Source organism: Amia ocellicauda, chromosome 8 (genome assembly GCF_036373705.1).
Source record: "Amia ocellicauda isolate fAmiCal2 chromosome 8, fAmiCal2.hap1, whole genome shotgun sequence".
Lineage (NCBI taxonomy): Eukaryota > Metazoa > Chordata > Actinopteri > Amiiformes > Amiidae > Amia > Amia ocellicauda.
The window spans coordinates 28,028,157-28,048,605 of NC_089857.1; the positions used below are offsets into that span (position 1 = coordinate 28,028,157).

The 20,449-nt window shown below is 41.7% G+C and overlaps 1 protein-coding gene across 2 annotated transcripts; it reads right to left on the reverse strand.

Annotated features, from left to right (window-relative positions):
* Window positions 1-15: 15 nt before the first annotated feature.
* Window positions 16-20,073, reverse strand: LOC136754788 (coiled-coil domain-containing protein 158). Of its 2 annotated transcripts, XM_066710912.1 has the most exons (23): window positions 19,634-20,073; window positions 18,525-18,570; window positions 18,028-18,170; window positions 17,310-17,530; window positions 16,506-16,615; window positions 14,932-15,259; window positions 14,590-14,666; window positions 13,445-13,559; window positions 12,267-12,386; window positions 11,417-11,614; window positions 10,579-11,052; window positions 9,159-9,327; window positions 6,344-6,499; window positions 5,081-5,193; window positions 4,548-4,706; window positions 4,035-4,127; window positions 3,797-3,901; window positions 3,455-3,603; window positions 3,076-3,138; window positions 2,359-2,426; window positions 1,877-2,044; window positions 1,396-1,500; window positions 16-224 (listed from the first exon to the last, which is right to left on the reverse strand). In XM_066710912.1, exons 1-23 carry the CDS (start codon window positions 19,749-19,751, stop codon window positions 160-162), a joined length of 3,363 nt encoding a protein of 1,120 aa, XP_066567009.1. In that variant the 5' UTR covers window positions 19,752-20,073; the 3' UTR covers window positions 16-159. The 2 variants fall into 2 exon arrangements, with proteins under 2 accessions (XP_066567009.1, XP_066567010.1); XM_066710913.1 differs by lacking the exons at window positions 16-224; window positions 1,396-1,500; window positions 2,359-2,426 and having other exon boundaries at window positions 1,915-2,044.
* Window positions 20,074-20,449: the final 376 nt, after the last annotated feature.

Sequence of the window (20,449 nt, forward strand, 5' to 3'; positions counted from 1 at the left end):
TCATTCGATAATTGCTTTGTGTCCTTATGGTGCCCCTTGGACTCTAATGCAACCCAGGAAAGAGGATATTCTTTGTGTGAAGAAAATATATTCTCTACTCCAAGGTGTTTGACCAGGGTTTTAGATACTATACATGTATGATTTAATTCATTCGGTTTGTTAAAAGGCTTCTTTGTCCTTTACTTTCTTCCTCTTCTCTTGGTTTTTGATCATGGCAGACATTTCTGAAAATCAAAATAATCTGAATTAAATTTAGCTAGGAAATACCCTTTTTGAGAGGAGGTTCTATTTTTACTCTGGGGGGGGGAAAGCAGCAATATTTGTTCAGTGAGATATATTTAGTGTATGGTTTCTAAATAAATCCTTTGTCAAGGTGTGGCAGGAAATACGATTGTAATTTTTCAACAATGTCTTCATGAGCTGTTTAACTTTCAAAGGCATTTCTTTTTGCCAAGGAACTAGGCCAATTGCTCTGTACATGCTGTGCTTTGTAACAAACAAACTAGTTTTGGAAGTACTGCTTTGTTACTGGAAACCTCAAGCCAAAACAAAAGCTCTCCTGGATCCTGGCTCTTCTGCCATTTCCCTATAAATTATTCATTTTATCAACTCAGTTGAGCAGCAGGCTGTCCTATCGAACAGCAAATCTTCAGCAATGTCACAATCCAACAGAACAGCACAGGCCTGGTTTCTATCTTGGTATTTTTAAAGACCAGAGAGGAGGTGGTTCTCTCTTCAAATATGAATTGACCAATACAAATAATTAATCACAAATCTCTACCCCCTTTCTGAATTTCAATAATGTATGCCGTTATATATATTTTGTATTAATTGGGTTAAAATATAGGACATTTTAATTAAGTCTATTAAGTATATATTTTTTGATAGTATTTGATTTCACCTATTGTACAAACCGTTAAATAAGAGCTTTGACCTATTGTAATAGACTTCCAATCTGTTATCTCTGGTGTAACTGAGACCAAATCAAACATGGGTCACATGTTCTGTTTTTATATATAATTTAAAAAGTCTCCCAAATGTAATTTGCAAGAGCTCTGCTTGTTGGGTAGATGTGATTGCCTCGAGTTATCTGCAGTGTAATTACTTTAAATCCCAGGAGCCAGCCCTTATAGTTATACTGAACTGTGATTAGTCAGTGCTTCGACCTGGAGAAAAGCCTTGACTTTTGAGGTCATATTAAATTAAACCCAGGGCGATGTGTTAAATACATCTTGGGAACCTGGTTCAGCATTTTGAAGAGCAATATCCCTCCAAAAGCCTCGTAGAACACATACTTTCGCAGACCCAACACTGCTATATCTAGATCAGAGAAGTTGTAAAAGAGCTACAGATGAAATGTAGCTCATTCAAGCATTGAAATCCTGTTGCCTGTACCTCGGTTTTTAATCTGTAGGTCCTCCACCAGGTTCTGTAGGTTGTCCAGTCTGCCTTGTAATTTCTTGCACGTCTGTCCCGTCACTTTCCCCTGCTCATTTGCCACTAACAAGCACAAGAGTTTCAAATCAGCCTGCTGGCATTTCAGTTGGATACATTATCACAACAGCATCCAGTGAACTCTTAAATAGTCTTAACAGTGGGTGAAATGTTCCACAATGCATGCAGGGATATGTTTGTTTGTTACTAGGTGAGAAAGAGGATTAAATAATAAGGCAACGTTTGATGAGCTAACCACAAACATTGTGGTTTGAAATGGCAGAAATGGAAGATTAAACCAATAATCTGTTAAGAAGCACTGAAACTAGATCCTGGAAATGACTTTCCTTCGTCTTCGGTTTACCAGGAACAACTCTTGAAGGATTTCTTGTGGTATAGATTGAGAAACAACATTCTTTGTGATATTGCTAGTATGACATACTCATGCTGACTTCTGTGAGGGGGCCCTCATTGGTCTGCCCTGGCTGAGGACTGGAGGTGGCGAGTGGGGCGGTGAGCAGGGAGTGCACTGGGGATCTTCGGCCTGCAGCCAGCGTCCCAGGAGAGGAGGTGTAGCGTGGAGCGGCAGACAGGAATGACAGCTCATAGTCTGTGTTCAGAGAGAATGACAGAAATCAGACTGAAACAAACATCTTTTGGATAAAAATCACTTTAAAAAGTAATTGTATGTACCTGTTTGTTTTCCCATTTTAAATCTATGCCTTACTGTTTAATCCGCTTCTGAAAATAACTCGAGGCCTGAATGTAGGACACGGAGATGTGGCACAAACTCACTGATGAAATCCGCTGCAGCCTTGGGTTTCAGAGCATTGTGCAGGACAGACATGCAGCGTGGGGGTGTTAAGAGCACAGCTACTGGTGGTTGGTACAATAAAGGGATGTAGCTGCTCTGCGAGTACTCACCCTCGGTGGCTTGGACGCTGTAAACGTTTCCATCGGCGAGGTCCACCATGCGTAAAGTTAGTGGGTCCCTGCCGGCAGCAAGTGAGGCACAGACAGACAAAAATGAAGGTAGCAAGCGACGTGCACTGCGCCGGAATTAGAAGCCGGCATGGTTAGGCGATGGGAGCCACACATGAATGCCAGCCATACACATGCAGATGAGTCCTTGAAGCTCAGACACCGCACAGTGGCCCTTTTTTCCACCCCACACCTTTACTCCAGGTCACATGATCAGCACACATATTAATTAGATGATCATTAAACTGTGGCCTCAATTTTCGAAAGCTGGTACATGATTTAATCGTGAGTAAGACCAGCAATTTGAATTCAGTTTATTACATGTTGCAGTTTTTCAAATTAAGATCATTTATGGAGTCTTTTTTCAACCATCGTGTATGGGAAGTTGAGCTGTAAGTATGTTACAGTAACTACAATGTACTGCCCTTACTCATTAGTAAATCCTTTACCAATTTTGGAAAATCAGCCCCCGCCCCCAGGCATCAGGACACATGAGACAGAAGACAATATAGGAAAATGTTAGTGGAACAAATTCTATTGTTTAGACACTTATGATATGTCTCTATAGTCAAGAATATAATTCCATAATTATTATTATTATTTTTTTTAAATATTCAAAAATACTCCTTGTATGCCTGTCTTTCAGAGGTACTGTCTTACCGGCTACTGAAGCTATCCTTGGTCAGTGTGGTGGTGCCATTGGTGTCCTTCGTCACCTCATTTCTACAAGACAAAACGCAATCTGTGCTATTCTTTAGAGTTCACCCTTGCCCTTTCAATATAGAAATTGATCCAAAACTAGTCATTATGATCAGGGTCTAAGTCAGTTCATGAGACCTTGTTGACGGTAAGGCACCCTGCTGCCACAAATCGCTGGGCCCAACTGTGAATCTGAAAATAAACATTCAGTGTTAAGTGAGGTGAGAAAGTAGGCTTTAATGTCAGGTGATAATTAGAAGAAAGATAGCGGGACAACTTCGTTTATCAGTCCTGAGAGGAGGGTGTGTAGGAGAGCAGTGTGGAGTGATGGGGTCCTTACAGGGCTGGAGTGTAAGGGCCCTCTGGCTCAGACCTCCTCCTCTGGGAGCGGTTGGAGGAGCTGCTGTCACATTCAATCACACTCTTCAGCTCCCGCACGAGAGACTTCAGCTCCTGGGTGGGGTTGTCCTGCAGGGCTCTGGACTTGGGCTGCAAGAGATCAGAATTAAATGTTTCCACATCTTTATCAACTGATGATTTAAGGGTGACCTCTGAAACCTGCTGCACAGAGGCTCTCTAGGACCAGTGATGGACACCCCTTCCCTCACAATTATTCACAGCACGATTTCCCTCCTGTACCTCAGAGTTAAGAATGGAGAGCTTCCAGAGCTCATTGACTTACAGCAGAGAGGTAACCAGAGGTCTGCTGGGAAGTGGGCAGTGTGGTTGAATAGGAATAAGGCTTCTGCTGATTGCCAGGGACTCTGAAGATAGGACCCTGAAGCTCCTTGAAAAGATGCAATAGAGATTGTTAAATTCAGGAATTTCACCAATGGGATCCTTTCAAACAATTCGATATCAAGGCTCATGTTTTTCAGTGATGTAGCAACCCAAAAAAAAGAGAAGGGGATGTCTTGCACCTTTACATCTAGAGCATGTTGAAGTTTGAGACGCATGAAATCTTGCTCCTGTTGCTGGATCATATCTTGGCATTCAGCAAACCTCTCAGAAAGCTGTGGAAGATAAAGTCTATAAGGGTCAAGTCTGGGAAATCTGTGTAATCTATGTAAAAGCTTTTACATTTGTAAGGGTGGGCTTGTGTTTCAATTACTTTAGCTCTTACCTTCATATTATTAAATCAGTATTAATGAGAAAACAATATTCATATGTTTATTTCCTGTAAACTTATGGTTTGATAATGCGTTACATCGGCACATAGAAATAGGAGTTATTTGTCAAGTGTCTTCAAGATACGATTGTCTGGAATTAGGTTTAAGTTTCATGAATATTCAAGCTCCAATAGTAAAATACTTGAAAGTTTTTCAAGTTTTCACCGAGATAACCTCTATCAATGAGGTAATGGAAACTAACATCATATATCCTAAACATTTTGTGATCATTTGATTGTTAAAGGTCATGTGAATTTGTAGAACCTTGTCTAGGGCTGCCTCCAGCTTGGCCACTTTGTCTTTCAGTTGTCTCTCCAGGGACCGCAATGTTTCCACTTCAGTCCCTAGCCTGTTCTTCTCAGAGGTCACTAATGCCAGCTCCTGGCTCAGACGGCTGCTTTCTGATGCTTGGTTGCGTTTCTCCTGTGAATGAAAATGTAGGACTTGGATTTCAGAAAAATTTCCCTGAGAAAATATACATTCATTACCTTGAAAAAGTTGCTACAAGCGAGGTTATAGGGCAAGCCTTACAAGATCAGTCTTGTTGGGGACTGTTTCCTCTTGCATATCGGCATAGGAACATACAGTTTGCAACAGGAGTGCTAAGGCACATAGCACTGTAATTGTGGGAGATTCCCTGCTAATTGAAGTCCATGTCATGTGTTTATGTTGATGTCCTATTGGATTTGCTGTCACGGAGGGTGAACGTGTGGGATGGTGACTACCGACAGGGGGGTTGGACCTGCATGGTAGTCATGCATAGTTTGGGATTCATATAGGGGGTTGAAGTGCCTTGCCTGGGCCATGTTCTCAACCTTCTCCTCCAGGAAGTGGATCCGGCTCTGCAGCACATCGATCTGCCCACGCTTGGCTGTGATTTGCCTCTGCATCCCCATAGCAACTTTTATCCCTGTGGAAGTAAGCCAGCACAACATCCTTCACTCTCAGATCAGTCAGGGGGGCTTTTAGACACACCCACCAAAATAGTGTCTAGTAAATCTAGACAGAGTAATTCTAATTGGTCAGGAGATTTAAGAGCTCCTGGAGATCAGCTGACAGAATGGTAGCTAGTGTGACAGATATCCTCATGGATCTTGGGGAGCATATTGAATGAACTATCAGTTTCAGACAGAAGCTCTATGTTCTGCACAGTTGAATGGAAGCTAATTTAAGCACTGGAAAAAGAGTGTAACTTGAAACACTGCTCTGGCACCCAGTCACTGTAAGCAACACCAAATGGAGATACACTTTACACGAGCAAAGGGCTGTCTGACTGGGACCATGCGGTTTCACAGTTCAGAGAGGGCTCGATGTAAAAGTCTTCCAAAACCAACTATAAGGTCATGGTGGAAGGGAGTAAATTGAGTTTTGAAGTAACCAGGCTGTATGACAGAATGGATTACCACTGTGTTATTTTTATTCTCTTGCCAGTTTATCTTTTCTATTGGTGTTGACATAATCCTCTTTTCAGATTTCTCCATGTCAGCAGGAAAGCTGGAGTGAGGTTGAAGTGCAGACTATTAATAAACAGCTCTCTACATACTTGCTGCCTGTCACTGTACTCACTACTGACCTTTACCAGACAGTCAAGGGCTAACGCTTCGGCTATAAAAGGTCAGGAAAGCATATGATGCAGAACAGAGGCCAGATCATAACTTGGAACTGGTAGGACATCAGGAGATTTTCCACTGAGGCCTACTGTGACAGTGCAGCCACAGCCCACACAGACATCACAGCCTCACACCCAATAAAATATATATCTGGTAATCATGTGTCAACTCAAACAAATCTTCCCACCTCAGGATTTTTATTTTGGGTATTTTGTGTGCCGTGTAAGATATTAATTCTAATAATAAGTCAGCTCAGTGATTAAGATTACTTCTTTGGGTAATTTGCGAGTGATTTTGAGGACTAAATGTTTCTGTATATACAACCAGTAAGGCTATTTAGGAGAAATAAGTAAAGTAAATGAAATAACACTTTCAAATTGTTTGGGGTTGTGTTCACAAGATCTGAGCACTGCCAAACAGTAAAATATGAAATTCCTCAGGGGAACATACCATGGCCGTCTGACCCCTCCAGGGCCCACAGTTTGCTCTTGGTCTGCTCCAGTTCGCTCCTGGTGGTGGCTAGCTGGGCCTTCAGCTTAGCAGCCAAGTTGTCTGTCTCTTCACTCTTACTCTCCTGTCTCCTCAGTCTTATTCTCTTATGCTCCTCTGGAAGAAGACCAAGATCTGCTCTAATGCCAGTTACAGTACTTTGAAATGCCCCACCCTCAGTCAAAACACCCTCACACATGAATTTACTGGAAAAAGAGAAGATTGAAAACCTGGTCAAAAACATGTGAGTTCAACATAAACAAGATCATGAATGTATTCTGGTCATAAGCTTATAGGGTTAACAAATTGATTAAGAGAACAGCCTAAAAGCCAAAGTAGTATTAGAATGTACATACACTCACCTAAAGGATTATTAGGAACACCATACTAATACTGTGTTTGACCCCCTTTCGCCTTCAGAACTGCCTTAATTCTACGTGGCATTGATTCAACAAGGTGCTGAAAGCATTCTTTAAAATGTTGGCCCATATTGATAGGATAGCATCTTGCAGTTGATGGAGATTTGTGGGATGCACATCCAGGGCACGAAGCTCCCGTTCCACCACATCCCAAAGATGCTCTATTGGGTTGAGATCTGGTGACTGTGGGGGCCAGTTTAGTACAGTGAACTCATTGTCATGTTCAAGAAACCAATTTGAAATGATTCGACCTTTGTGACCTGGTGCATTATCCTGCTGGAAGTAGCCATCAGAGGATGGGTACATGGTGGTCATAAAGGGATGGACATGGTCAGAAACAATGCTCAGGTAGGCCGTGGCATTTAAACGATGCCCAGTTGGCACTAAGGGGCCTAAAGTGTGCCAAGAAAACATCCCCCACACCATTACACCACCACCACCAGCCTGCACAGTGGTAACAAGGCATGATGGATCCATGTTCTCATTCTGTTTACGCCAAATTCTGACTCTACCATCTGAATGTCTCAACAGAAATCGAGACTCATCAGACCAGGCAACATTTTTCCAGTCTTCAACTGTCCAATTTTGATGAGCTTGTGCAAATTGTAGCCTCTTTTTCCTATTTGTAGTGGAGATGAGTGGTACCCGGTGGGGTCTTCTACTGTTGTAGCCCATCCGCCTCAAGGTTGTACGTGTTGTGGCTTCACAAATGCTTTGCTGCATACCTCGGTTGTAACGAGTGGTTATTTCAGTCAAAGTTGCTCTTCTATCAGCTTGAATCAGTCGGCCCATTCTCCTCTGACCTCTAGCATCAACAAGGCATTTTCGCCCACAGGACTGCCGCATACTGGATGTTTTTCCCTTTTCACACCATTCTTTGTAAACCCTAGAAATTGTTGTGCGTGAAAATCCCAGTAACTGAGCAGACTGTGAAATACTCAGACCGGCCCATCTGGCACCAACAAATATGCCACGCTCAAAATTGCTTAAATCACCTTTCTTTCCCATTCAGACATTCAGTTTGGAGTTCAGGAGATTGTCTTGACCAGGACCACACCCCTAAATGCATTGAAGCAACTGCCATGTGATTGGTTGGTTAGATAATTGCATTAATGAGAAATTGAACAGGTGTTCCTAATAATCCTTTAGGTGAGTGTATACATTAACTTGAGCTTGAACAAAGAGATAGCATCAAGCCACTAGTAACTACTGGAAGTAGTTATTAGTGTAAGAGTCCTTGGATGATATTCATCATTTGTTTACAGCACTAGTAGCTGAGCTGTGGACATAACATCCTGTAAGCACATAGAAATTGTTCGCTAGTATACTACATTAATAGACGAGGAATAACGTGGGGAAAAACAAGACTGGAGGATTGGTTTACAAGCTCACACTTGGCAGAGAAAAGAAATGCCTGGGCACCATTCTACTGGGTACATCTATTTTTAAGAGATCACATTCCTGTCTTTCCAAGGTTTGATTAATGCGGAGTGTCTGTCTTCTGCACAGGTTTACATTTCTAAGGTTTGCCAGGGCAAAAGCACAGAATGAAAAGAAAATCTCAGAAATTTTGAACTGTAGCTAAAATGTTCAGCTTGTTTTACAAACAAGATGCATGGCTAGCTATTAATTAAGCTATTAACAATTAAAACAAAAAATTAAACAAAAACACCACATATTCGTAGCATCCTCCTTATTGCTCTTATTGTATTTCTAATTCAGTGTATTGCTTTAGTCCAACATAATCAGTTACAACTTCGTAATAAAGTCTTGTCTGTTCAAAAGATCACTTCATCATACAATGGAATACCACAGCTCTGGTAGTACAGCATTAATAGTTGTAGTCCTTACTGAGAGAGCAGTGCCCATGGTATAGTATAGACTGTTGCATAAAATCAATCACAGGGACTGGAATAAGAATTTGATCGCTTTACACAACTTTAAACCTGTCCAGATATTATAAGCTGTAAGCTATTATATATAAGAGTACCACCTTAACGAAGTCAGGACTAATGGAGAGAAAATAAAAGTCACATATTTCCTTTTCTGGTTTGTCAGTATTTGGACTATAGCTTTTAGGTTGTAATCACTGAAACAGTTCACACTATTTATGGAACAGGTGTCCAGTCCCTGCACTCAAAATACAGACACTGTTTCCCCCATAATGTATCATTTTGTGCACGTTGTTAAAAATAATAGGTGCACACAGATACTTTCGCTTCCAAGCTTAGGAGGGGGCAGTTGCTTCACAATAGGCAGCATCCTTTTAAGAGGGGGACAGGGCTGTGTCATCAGGGCAGTGTGGATGAGACTGGGGGGACAGTACTCTGTATTGGTGGGCCATGTGGTTGCAGTACCTGTGAGGCTGACCAGCTGCCTGCGCTGCAACTCCAGCTCAGCGGTGAGTTGCTGCTTTTCCATCATGAGCTCCTTCACACAGCAGGCTTTGTCCGACAAGGCACTGAGCAGCTGCACCCGCTCCTGCTCCAGCTCACTCAACCTGCAGTCCTTCACCTCACAGTCTGCCTGCTCCCCACAAGCAAAAATTAATAAACACAATCAGGTATTAGACAGCAGCAGTGCACCAGACTCCTCCCGCAAACTGCTTTTGGCCTTGTAGACCTGCTCTCCATCATTGGTCTTGAAAAAGCTGAACCAACTGAAATAAGTTGTGAAAAACAAATACCTTCTCAACATTGCAGGTTAAAATATAAAAGATAGCTAGAAGAAAGAACCAACAACAGACTACATTGGACTGCTTTGAAGAGGCAAGAATATTTGTATTGTGAAACAACAGTTAATGAGAAATAAAAAACTGAAATGTCTTGGTTAGAGAAGTATTCAGAGTCAATACTTGGTAGAACCAGTTTCAGCAGCAATTACATCTGTGAGTCATTTCTGGTAATTCCCTAACAGATTGCACATCTGGATTGTGCAATATTCGACAATTCTTCTCGGAAAAATGAATCAAGCTCTCTAAAGTTAGATGAGGATTGTTGGTGGAAAGCAATACATATTGGCCTCTATGATAAAAAGCATCCCCATACCATAATGCTGCCACCATCATGCTTCACAGTATGGATGGTGTTACCTGTATGATGTGCTGTGTTGGGTTTACACCAGACATAACACTTTGCATTGGTGCCAAATAGTTCTTTTTTTTTATTGGACCACAGAATGTTTTGCCACATCTTTATGCAAATTTCATTGGGATTTTACATGGGCTTTTTTCAGAAATGGCTTCCTTCTTGCTACTCTTCCATACATTCAAGATAAGTGCAGTATCTGAGCTATTGTTGACACATTGACAGTTTCTCCCATCTCAGCCATGGAATGCTGTAGGTCTATTAGAGTTGTCATTGGCCTGTTGGTGGCTTTTCTGACCAATGCCATTTTTATACAGCTGCTTAGTTGGGGAGGACGGCCTGCTCTAAGCATATTGGTGGTGCCGTATACCTTCCACTTCTTAATGATCGACTTGACTGTGTTCCGAGGGTTATTCAATGCCTTTGAAATGGTCTTATACCCTTCCTACCCTACCCTTGTCTACTGCCTCTAAACCTCTACTGCAATGTCTTTCCACAATTTTATCTCAGAGTTCTTTTGGTAATATCTTTGCTTAGAAGGTACTATCCAACTGTGGGACCTTACAGAAACATCTTTATTTAATCTGAAATCACGTGAAACACTTTTACTGCACAAAGAGAGAACAACAAAGTTTGGGGATGGACATACTGAATTTAACACTGATGTTATCAGCGGGTAGTGACAACGGACCTTAATCTGTTGGATCTCCAGCTTGTGTTCGTTGACGTTGTTGAGCAGCTCCACCTTCTCGCCATGCAGGGTCTCGCAGTGTTGGCTCTGTTGCCCGGCAATGTGTGTGACGTTCTCCATTTGCTGTCTCATCATGTTCACGATCTTCTCCTTCTCACTCAGTCTCAGTCTCACGGCCTCTCCTTCCCCTTGCAGGCTCTTCAGGCAGTCCAGGGCCTCCTCTAACTGGGCCCTGCTGTGCTGGGCCTCCTCCTGTCTCTGCATCATCTCCTGGCCCCTCTCCTCCAGTAGCACTTGCATCTTTTTCCTCTCCAGCTCTGCCTCCTCCACATCTCTTATCCTCTCCTCCAGCAGTGCCCTGTCGTTTTTCAATTCCTCCCTGGCTCGGAGCAGCAGATCCTTGGTGGCCTCCAGTTCTTGGCGCAGGCATGCCACCTCCTCCAAGCTCTTGTTCTTACTCTGCTCATCTGCTAACTGTTGGCCAAAACACACACAAAAAAGTGACCAACAGCTCTGTTACTATTCACAACTATTCACAACGATTACTATTACAATAGTATATAAAGTATTACTATACTAATAAAATATTTGTGATTTCTACTGCACATTATCATGACTCCTCACTGTCTTCAGTTTCTGCTTGTGAACTTGATCCCTGAGCCATCACTTCACTTAATAATAAAAGGTCTGTCCATTAAACTTCACCAGACCATCTTGCAAATCAATCAAAAAATTAATTGATATTTATTTTAGTTACTGAGTGCAAGAAATATAAATAACAAAATCATTGGCTTTGGATCTGGACCAGTGAAAATAAAACAGGCCTATAAATACTAACCTGGCGGTCGACCTGAACCCGGCACTCCTCTCTGAGTGACGTCACTGTGGCCTCCAGGCGCTGAATCTCCACGCTCTTCTCATCGAGCTCTCGCCGCAGGTTGTCAATGGCAACACTGTTCCCTGCGTCTCGGTGCCACAGACGTTTGTTCTGCTCCTTCTCCAGGCTCTGCTCCTCCCGAGTCTTGTGTAGATCTGACTGTAGTACAAACACCACTGTCACTGCAGTATTCAACGTACGTTTGCAGCAGTGTCGTGACAAGCAAGGAGGCTCTGTGTGCAGTCTGTTTTTCTCTAAATGTGTTAGTATTAGTGCTATAAATTTTAAGCAGTAAAACAACTAACACTTTATTAGTCTGCGTATTGTCATTTCTTTCATTAGACATGGCTGGATGGAAGCTGAAAGACGTCAGAATCATGAGTCACGGTTAGTATGAACTCCCCAGATGCTAAACCTCTACTGCAATCTAGAATAGTATTGTTGTACATCCTGGGCCTTTAGAGACTGTTTTATGATTCACCACCTAAAAGGGTTCATTTAGATTTTAGATGTACATGAAATATAAGCTTACGAACAAAATTAATACAATCATGATAATTCCAGGACTTTTCCAAAACTTTATGGATATTTTTCCAGGCCTGGAAAATTAAATGTAAAATTCCATAACTTTTCCAGGATTTCCATGACCCGTGGGAACACTGTGTGTGGGAATTGGGAGTGTGGGTGGCTTTTAATTTTAAGGAGAAGCAAAAGACATGAGCTCAGATGCAGTGCGTGGCCCCGGGCGTAGTTCTCTCACAAGCTTTCACGTGAAGTAAGAAAGGGATCAAATAAAGAGAGAGCGTCCCACCTTGAGCTGGCAGAGTTGGGATTCGAGGTCCCCAGACTGCTGGCGGTACTGATCCCTCTCGCACTGTGCCTCCTCTGCCTCTGTGCGGGTCAGGATCAGCGTCTTCTCCAGACTCTCCATCTGCACAACACAGCAAGGTCACTCTACACAAAGTCTCCAAATCACAGTTTTGCAGGCAAGGACATTTTGGATGTGCAAGACTTTTTTTGGTTTGCTTCTTTTTCTGTGTTACTTTTCCATTTCAACATGTGCTGTGTTTACATGGGCCAGGGACACCACTAATCCCAGATCTACTATCGTAATGGCGAGTTCACTTATGGTTGTAGCCTATGTGGTTGAGTGCTACATGATCAAAAAGACATGAGTTGGACACATAGTTCCCCACCAAGATGCACAAAGGTGCGTGGGTTTTTTGGGAAGGCCCTGTGCAAACACTGATGGGATTCAAAAGAAGAACTCCTGTCAGTATAAAGGCTGCAAAGCAAAACAAGGCAAAGCAAATAATAAGAGCTGGAACAAAGACAGTTAATAAAGTGTTAAAAATGTGCTCCTCTTGACTGGCCAAAAAGAAGGATTAAGCAAGAGTGATCCTCTGATTATTCCAATTGGAGCATCCCAAATACAGATTACTAATGATCCTGAGCGTAGTGTGTTAAAACACGCCCACAGACATGTAAATTAAAAAGGTTGGGGACTCACAGGTTTTGCAGCATGAGAGTGTCTAACATGCTCTGTAGTAGTTTGCACTAAAACCATAGCAGGTTTATAATAAATGGAGAACACTTTTTTTCTTCCCAATTTGGGTTACAATAAGTTTTAGTGTTTTTTAAATAATAAACCCTGTCCACATCCCTGTAACACCGTGAATCAGTGTGTGGCAAATACTGGTAAAGCGGCAAAGTAAATTTTTTAATGAATTGTTGCTGAAATATATTAAATAGAAAAAGACCTATGACATGTGCAGAAATCACAGAGAACACGTTCAAGAATCAGTAAGAAACAAGAATAAATAACACAAATGCCACCCTGATGTCAGGATAATGTTTCTGCAAAATTTTTCTCACATCATATTTTTATCAAAAGGAACATACAAACTATAACCTTTCACAACGTTGCCATAATTAAATGTATTAGCTGGGGTGTGTGCCAATTAGTTAACTATAGAGCCCTGAACTAACCTTGTCTTCGTACATCCTTTTGGCTTCTCGCAACTCAGAGCGCAAATGGGAGACCGTGGATTCCAGCTCAGTGACCTGCCGAAGGCACAGGGAATTCTGGCTTGTTGCTTGTTCCCTAGGAAAAACAGAAGAGGCGATCAGGACCAATTACTGTGATTAAGTCAATAAATATAATAATAGTAGACTTTATTTATATAGTGCCTTTCAGGATATATTAATAAAATAAAAAACTGAATACAATGCGTAGGTTTCAAATATTTATAATGAAAAACAACATAATTTAAATTAGAATACACATTCCAGTCAAAAGTCAAATCCACAAGAACAAGATTATTCATGTTCATTATCTTGCTTTTGATCTTATTTCCCAGTAAAATGAATTATTGGTTAGTCTGTACATAGGTCTGTAAGATTATCATTTGTTCTTCTGGAAGTGACTAATTTTCCTACAGTTGAGCACCCTGGCTCCTCACATCTGGCTCTGGATGCTCAGGGCAAGGCTGCCAGAGCTGCTCAGTTTTTCAGACAGCGCTGCCACCTCCTGTTCATGACTGAAAATGAGCTGCTCCTTTCTGAAAGACAGTCACACCGCCTCACTCATTGAATGACTGAATCTGAATCAAAGCAAGACTTCAACTAGAAATACCTATCAGGTTTGCCTGTGTCTCTTTTTAGTCTCTGGAGATGGACTACTGTGTGCATATTTTAGCTGACAGGTAGAAAATATAACCACCATGCTGTTGTAAAAGCACATCTCTTACAAGAGTAATAAAGAACATTATTTCAATACTCTGATTCAGTGCTACACTGGCATAAAAGCATTGAATCATGAAAAACATGACAAAAATTCACTTATATGATGTCAACAATGGCAATGCCCCAAGCCAGCTACAGCTTCAATATCTTTTCCAGTTTATTTTTTTCTCTATTGCCTGATCAGATTTATATCTTATTGTGTGTTGCTTCTTTAATACAGGCTAATGCTTTTGTTTCTACTCAGTATTATTTTTAAATACATTTTAGGTTTCCATCTCATTGATGGCCATATTAGCATTCTTTAGTTTCTGAGCATGTAGTCACTCTTGCCCCTCAGTTTCTCCAGAGACACCCAGAATGTGTGTGTTCGAACTACTGAGAAAGGTTACCGTTGCTGGTGCTGTTGCCTCATCAGGTCTGCTTGGCCTTGTGCCTCCCGTTTCACAGCCCCCAGCTGCTCCTCTACCTGAATTGATCATGAACAGACACTTATTCGAAGCACTGCCAGCTGTTTAAGTCACCCACTGCTCACATCCCGAATCAAAGTGGTTGCATTTTAGACAAACAGCTTTGTGTGGATGAATGCAGTTGAGACTGGAAAAAACAGCAAATCAGATGGTGAAGAATATTATATATTACAGATTTTGTGTTGTCCAATTTCCATTTTACAAAGAATCTCTTCAGCGGAGAGCAATGCAAGAGACTGCACAGTGATGCATCTGAAGACTCACCGGAAGGACTCTCAACCGGAGGGTGGAGTTTTCGGCCTCCAGGTCACGGAGCACCTTTCCCACGGCGGTGGCCAGGTTTTGGTTGTGCAGGCTGGCTGTAATCTCGTTCTCGTACACCTTTTTGCCAGTGCGCTCCTCGTAGACAAGCAGGATGGAATGCACTTCCCGCAACGACGTTTCCTGCGCCTCCCTCTTCTCGCTGAGCAACTCCATCCTGTTGATGGCCTCCCGTGTCTTCTGCTCCTGGGTGTGCCTGGCCGCCTCTAGCTCCCTGACAGTGCCCTGCAGCTGGTTGACCAGCTCAGCCTGCCTTTGACACTCCTTCTGCCTGAGCCGTGGAAGAGAGAGGGAAGATGCATTCTACCATTCATTACAACTTATTAATGTTTCGATTTTAATACATTTCTCAGCACCCTTGCCATTAAGTAAAGATGGAATGATAGTTTCATTTTAAAGAGCAGAGATTATGATTCTGAAAAGGGGCAAAATAAGATAAAGGTGATACAAAATAATAATAATAATGTCACCAAATCAATTAATTTATATGTATAAAGGTACATAATACATTACTTAATTGAACCTTAATTGAATTAACAATCTGCTTAGATTTTACTTTTAAACTTGTGTAAGAAAATAGTTGTTTCTTCAATACGTTTTTTAATATAATTCTATACTTAAGTTAAAACCCCTACTGTTTAAAATAATTAAAAGTCTCTGATTTAGGAAATTATTAGTTCAATTAAGGGTTCAATTAAGTAATTGAGAGCTCGGTTGGAACAAAAACCAGCAGGGTAGGGGGTCCCCCAGGACCGGTTTGGGAACCACTGCCTTAATTTCTATTAATTGTTTATCGCCGAAAAGCTTGCCTTATTAAGATCGTTCCACCCCTACTGGATCTGCTAGGAACAGCGCTGTCATTGTTGGACGTGTGTCCGCTGCATGTCGTTGGACGGATTAAACATATTCATTCATGTTGCTATGGTAACACAGCTGGCTGAACTTTAAGCTTGCGTCTGAGAACGGAAAATCTCGAGTTTATGCCAAGTTATCCTGAAACTTAGCTGGCTAACCTACTTATCCAAGTATGAAGAACGGACCACAGATCAGCAGGGACACATGGACCCGGGGACACAAATGGAAATTGGTCTTCAAGGCATTCAAGACAGAAAACAGGAGAAACTTCTTCACAAGCATGATGGGTTGAATGGCCTCCTCTCGTTTGTAAACTTTCTTATGTTCTTATATTACATTATTCACAGAAATTGTTTGGTGTATTTGGAAATTCGTCTAAGAGTTCAAAGACTGTGTTCAAAGGCCAAGCTTCACATTTGTGACGACAAAAGTATAGAAAATAAACATTTAGTACTTTATGAGCTGTCAATCCCCCAGTGAATTAAATTTTGTTCTTATGTGTAGTAAGTACTCTTTCTGTTTTGTTGATTGCAAAATCAAATTAAAGTGTAGAGGTGTTTCTGTCCACAAGACTCAAGATAGTTGAAACAACCAATCCATGGATTAGTTCTCTCTTCCATGCAGGTTTCTTAGCTCTAGTGAGGAGAAGGATTGTGCTTTACCTGGTATCAGCCAGAGCGTCTTTCTCAACCTGACTTTCTTGCAGTTTGGTCTGCAGCTGGATGATGGACTGGCGGAAGTGGAACTTGTGCTGCTCGTGAAGTTCATATGTCTGCAATGCATCAACATATAATAAGGACCAGTTAAATAGCCATTTCAAAGCAGATGTAAAAGCTGCAGTCTGTAACACATGGCACAGTTTTCAAAACAGTAACAACAACATGTATTTCAATAGGGCCTTTCAGCACAACCCCGAATTTCAAAGCACTTCGCATTAAAGCTGCAGCTGAACAAACAATCCTACACAGTGCAGCAGTCGGCTCTGGGGTGGAACTGCACTGAGGTTTGTGTGCCAGCACACCACTAACAACAAGCATACGACCTGCTTGAAAGGGGGGTGGGGGCAGAGAGGTCTGAACCTGAATAAAGGAATGGGGAAAGACTGTCATCGTCTGCATTCGTGTTGACACTCCTGCTCTTATAAAAGGCTTCATGGCTCTTTAATGTCCATGAAAGTTCAACCATTTAAGAATGGACTCCACTGCACACCAATTCCAGAATGGCCCTAGTATGTACAAAACTCTAGGCAGATCTAATGTTTAAATTGTCTTTAATCTGAAAGTCAATTAATCAAAACCAGAATCAAAATCAATGCAACCTGTTAAAGTCAATATGGTGAAAGGTGTTTAATATAATTTAACTTCAAAGCTGAAGCAACTTTTAATCTGCAAACACTGCAACATTTTTCCTAATTATCCTTTTACTTGTTTGTAATCAAACTATGAGAATGAGGATAATAAACTGACCTCACTCAGCTTCTTCTGCAGCTCCTGGACCTGCTGTGCATATTCCTCCACCGCTCTCTCCAGCAGCTCCTTCCCAGTAAAACTGCAGCTCCTCCTCAGGGTCTCCAGCTCCAGGCCATTCCTCACAGACAGGCTCATCTCAGTGCCAGGATCAGCTGAGTCAGGCACACACTGACCACTTGACCTCAGCACATCCTCGTAAGTCACTCCCAGGAGGCCATCTGCACAGAACACCATCAAGGCACTATTATCTCAAACCAATGTACTGTAGCAATTTAATACCACCTATTATATAATGAACACAGACGCACATGTTTTTACTATGTACTAGAAAATGCCACAGGATTTGACACTTTGAGACAAACCTGAACTTTCCAGAGCTGTCAAAGCACTTGTTATGTCTTAGGTTTTATTGTGCCAGAACGTGCTGTGAGTCTTATTAGAGAGAATTTATTTCAGCGTCTTAATCTTCACTCCTTTATACTCTTAGCATGAAGAAGGAAAGAGAATAGTAATATATAAACCACACAGGCACACAATTACCTCCCAACATTCAAGCAGAACACTCATGGGCTGTCATTTTTTCACACTTCAGCCCAGAACTCCAGACAATAGCTGAACTATCTAATTTTACCCTCAGAAATCTGAAGTGAGGGAAAGTTACAAAGAGAGTGCAGAAATCCACCTTTGCATGGTTGACAGAATTGCAGTGCTTTACCTAGGGTAACACTGAGGCTGCCAGGTGGCCGGGGACTGCTATCTTCAAGAGACCTGCTGATTTTATCCATGGTCAGTCTGGTAGCCTGCTCCACCTCCTCCTGCAGCCTCTGTGTCTCTCTGGTCTGTCTTTCAAGATGTTCCCTGTTGTTCATTCAGTATATGAACAACATATCAGGGAAAGATTCAAAGAATCAATACTGCAGAATTACAACAGAGCTAGAACAGGGATTAGGGCTACATATTGTGAATGCAAATGGAACCTGCACTGTTTTTCGTACATTGATTTAATATACGTATTTAGTATTTGAAAAACAAGAAAATACGCCACAACTGCATCTTTTTACAAGCTGTGCATCAATCATTATTGCACCTAGCAGCTGCAGAAACATGTTGTCATTTCCTCTTATCTGATTGTGTGTTTTAAAATCAGGGACTATTTAATGGAAATGTTCTGATTAAGCAAGGGCAAGACCATAAACAAATGTCTGGCCGTACCTCATCTCCTCAAGATTCCTGTTTCCCAGTGAAGGAAATCCTACCACTGAAAGAGAATGTACAAGAGTTTTAGGATTATTGTAAAGTTGTAAAACAAACTCAGAGATAAGACCCAACCTCCTCGATTGGGATTCTTAGAAGACAGAAGTTTACTAAACAAAATGTATAAGCAGCATGCAACTTGAATATTATAACCAATCAAGGAAATCATTGTCTTAATCAAAAACATATACAATCATATGTATATAAAGGCCAACAGTTCAACAATCTGACTGCATAAAGACACTGACAATATCAAATATTTTAAAGGAATACGTCAAGGAGTGTTCCAAGACTTTGAAAAAGGAAACGAACTTCAGTAAGACCAAAGTCATGTTCAACAAATGTGTTAAAACAAAGAAAATTAAAATCGATTAAAAGATACTTGAACAAGTCAAATGTCATGTCTACCTCAGACAGCATGTCAATGCAGGTGGAGATATTATGTAAGAAATCAAAAGAAGAATGAAAGAGTAAAAGTATATTTGAGCCTATTGAAAGGCAATCTACACATCTGCCTGAAGAGAAAAACATGTTATAAATGCATACTACCACTGCTCACTAACGACACTAAAACCTGGTCAATAAACTCAAAAATGGTATGGAAACTGGAAACGACACAATGAAGCCTGGAAATATGCATGTTTGAAATGACAAGAAGAGACAGAAAAACAAATGAATGTACCAAGAACAAACATGTGACATCAATGTAAGAGTGACATGTTAACACATTGCAAGCACAGACCAAAGATGGACAAAAGAAGCAAAAGAAGGATGGAACATATTAGATGAAAGAAGACCCTAGAACATATGGGAATATTAAATACGAAGATTTGCTGGTGTGAGCTGGAGAAGAGACGCTGTACATTGAAGCCAGTGGGAATATCTGAGGGAGACCTTCATCTAGCAGCGGATCGACAAAGGCTCCTATGCCAATCCATTGGAAAAGCTAAGGCAATTTCCGAGTAGAGGATGCAATTACTGCCGATTGCTTGTTTCATATTATTGACACCACATCAACCTCAACTTGTAATAATGAATCATCAAACAAACCATCGCCAGCAACTCACTTAGTGCCGTATGATGCGGACTGGTGAGTGCTGCTCCCTGCACCGCCACTCCGCGCCGAGCTGCCCTCACACTGTCACTTGTGCCGGGATCTCCCCGTCCCGACGACATCCTGAGCATCACAATGTCTGTGCAAAACACACCGGCGACAGCAGCGGCTTGGGATCCTCTTTCCTCCGTTTCAAACAGAAAGTTAAAAAGTCTGCACCACCCAGGCGACCAGTTGGCTGATCGCTGATGAACCCTTTTCAGTTCATCGGTTTAGTCAAATTCCGTACGCGATCCTGAAAATCCAATTTGTACTAAACATCGTTGCGAGGGGGGACGTTTCGTGCAATGCAATGGTAGGTTTGAACGGTTATGATTTGTCTCCCATCGCCGTCTGTACAGTGAGGTCACAAAAATGAGGCACCTGCCGTTACCGCTACTGCTGCCGCTTTCAAACAGCTCGCCTGTTTACCACAGTCCTGAGTGATGCGGTGAGGGAAGAGCGCCGCGCTGAATTGTGGGCAATGTAGTTCCAGGTTGTGTTCATTTCGTCCGAAGCTTCGACAAGAAATGTTTGCTAACATCTCATCCATGGAGATGGTAAATCTTACTAACGTTGAAGGAAGTTTCAGACGACTGACAAATATCAGGCTCTGTGTTTGACAGGCATCTCCAAAAATGGATGGAATTATAGACATATATTAGTATACAAATAGCAAGCTAATTGGAGTTTACCGATGACATGAAGCTAGAGAGAAAAATGAAAAGAATAACAAAACCTGAGAGCCACACTACGTTCCAAATGTGAAGGCTGACTCCACCACTGGAGA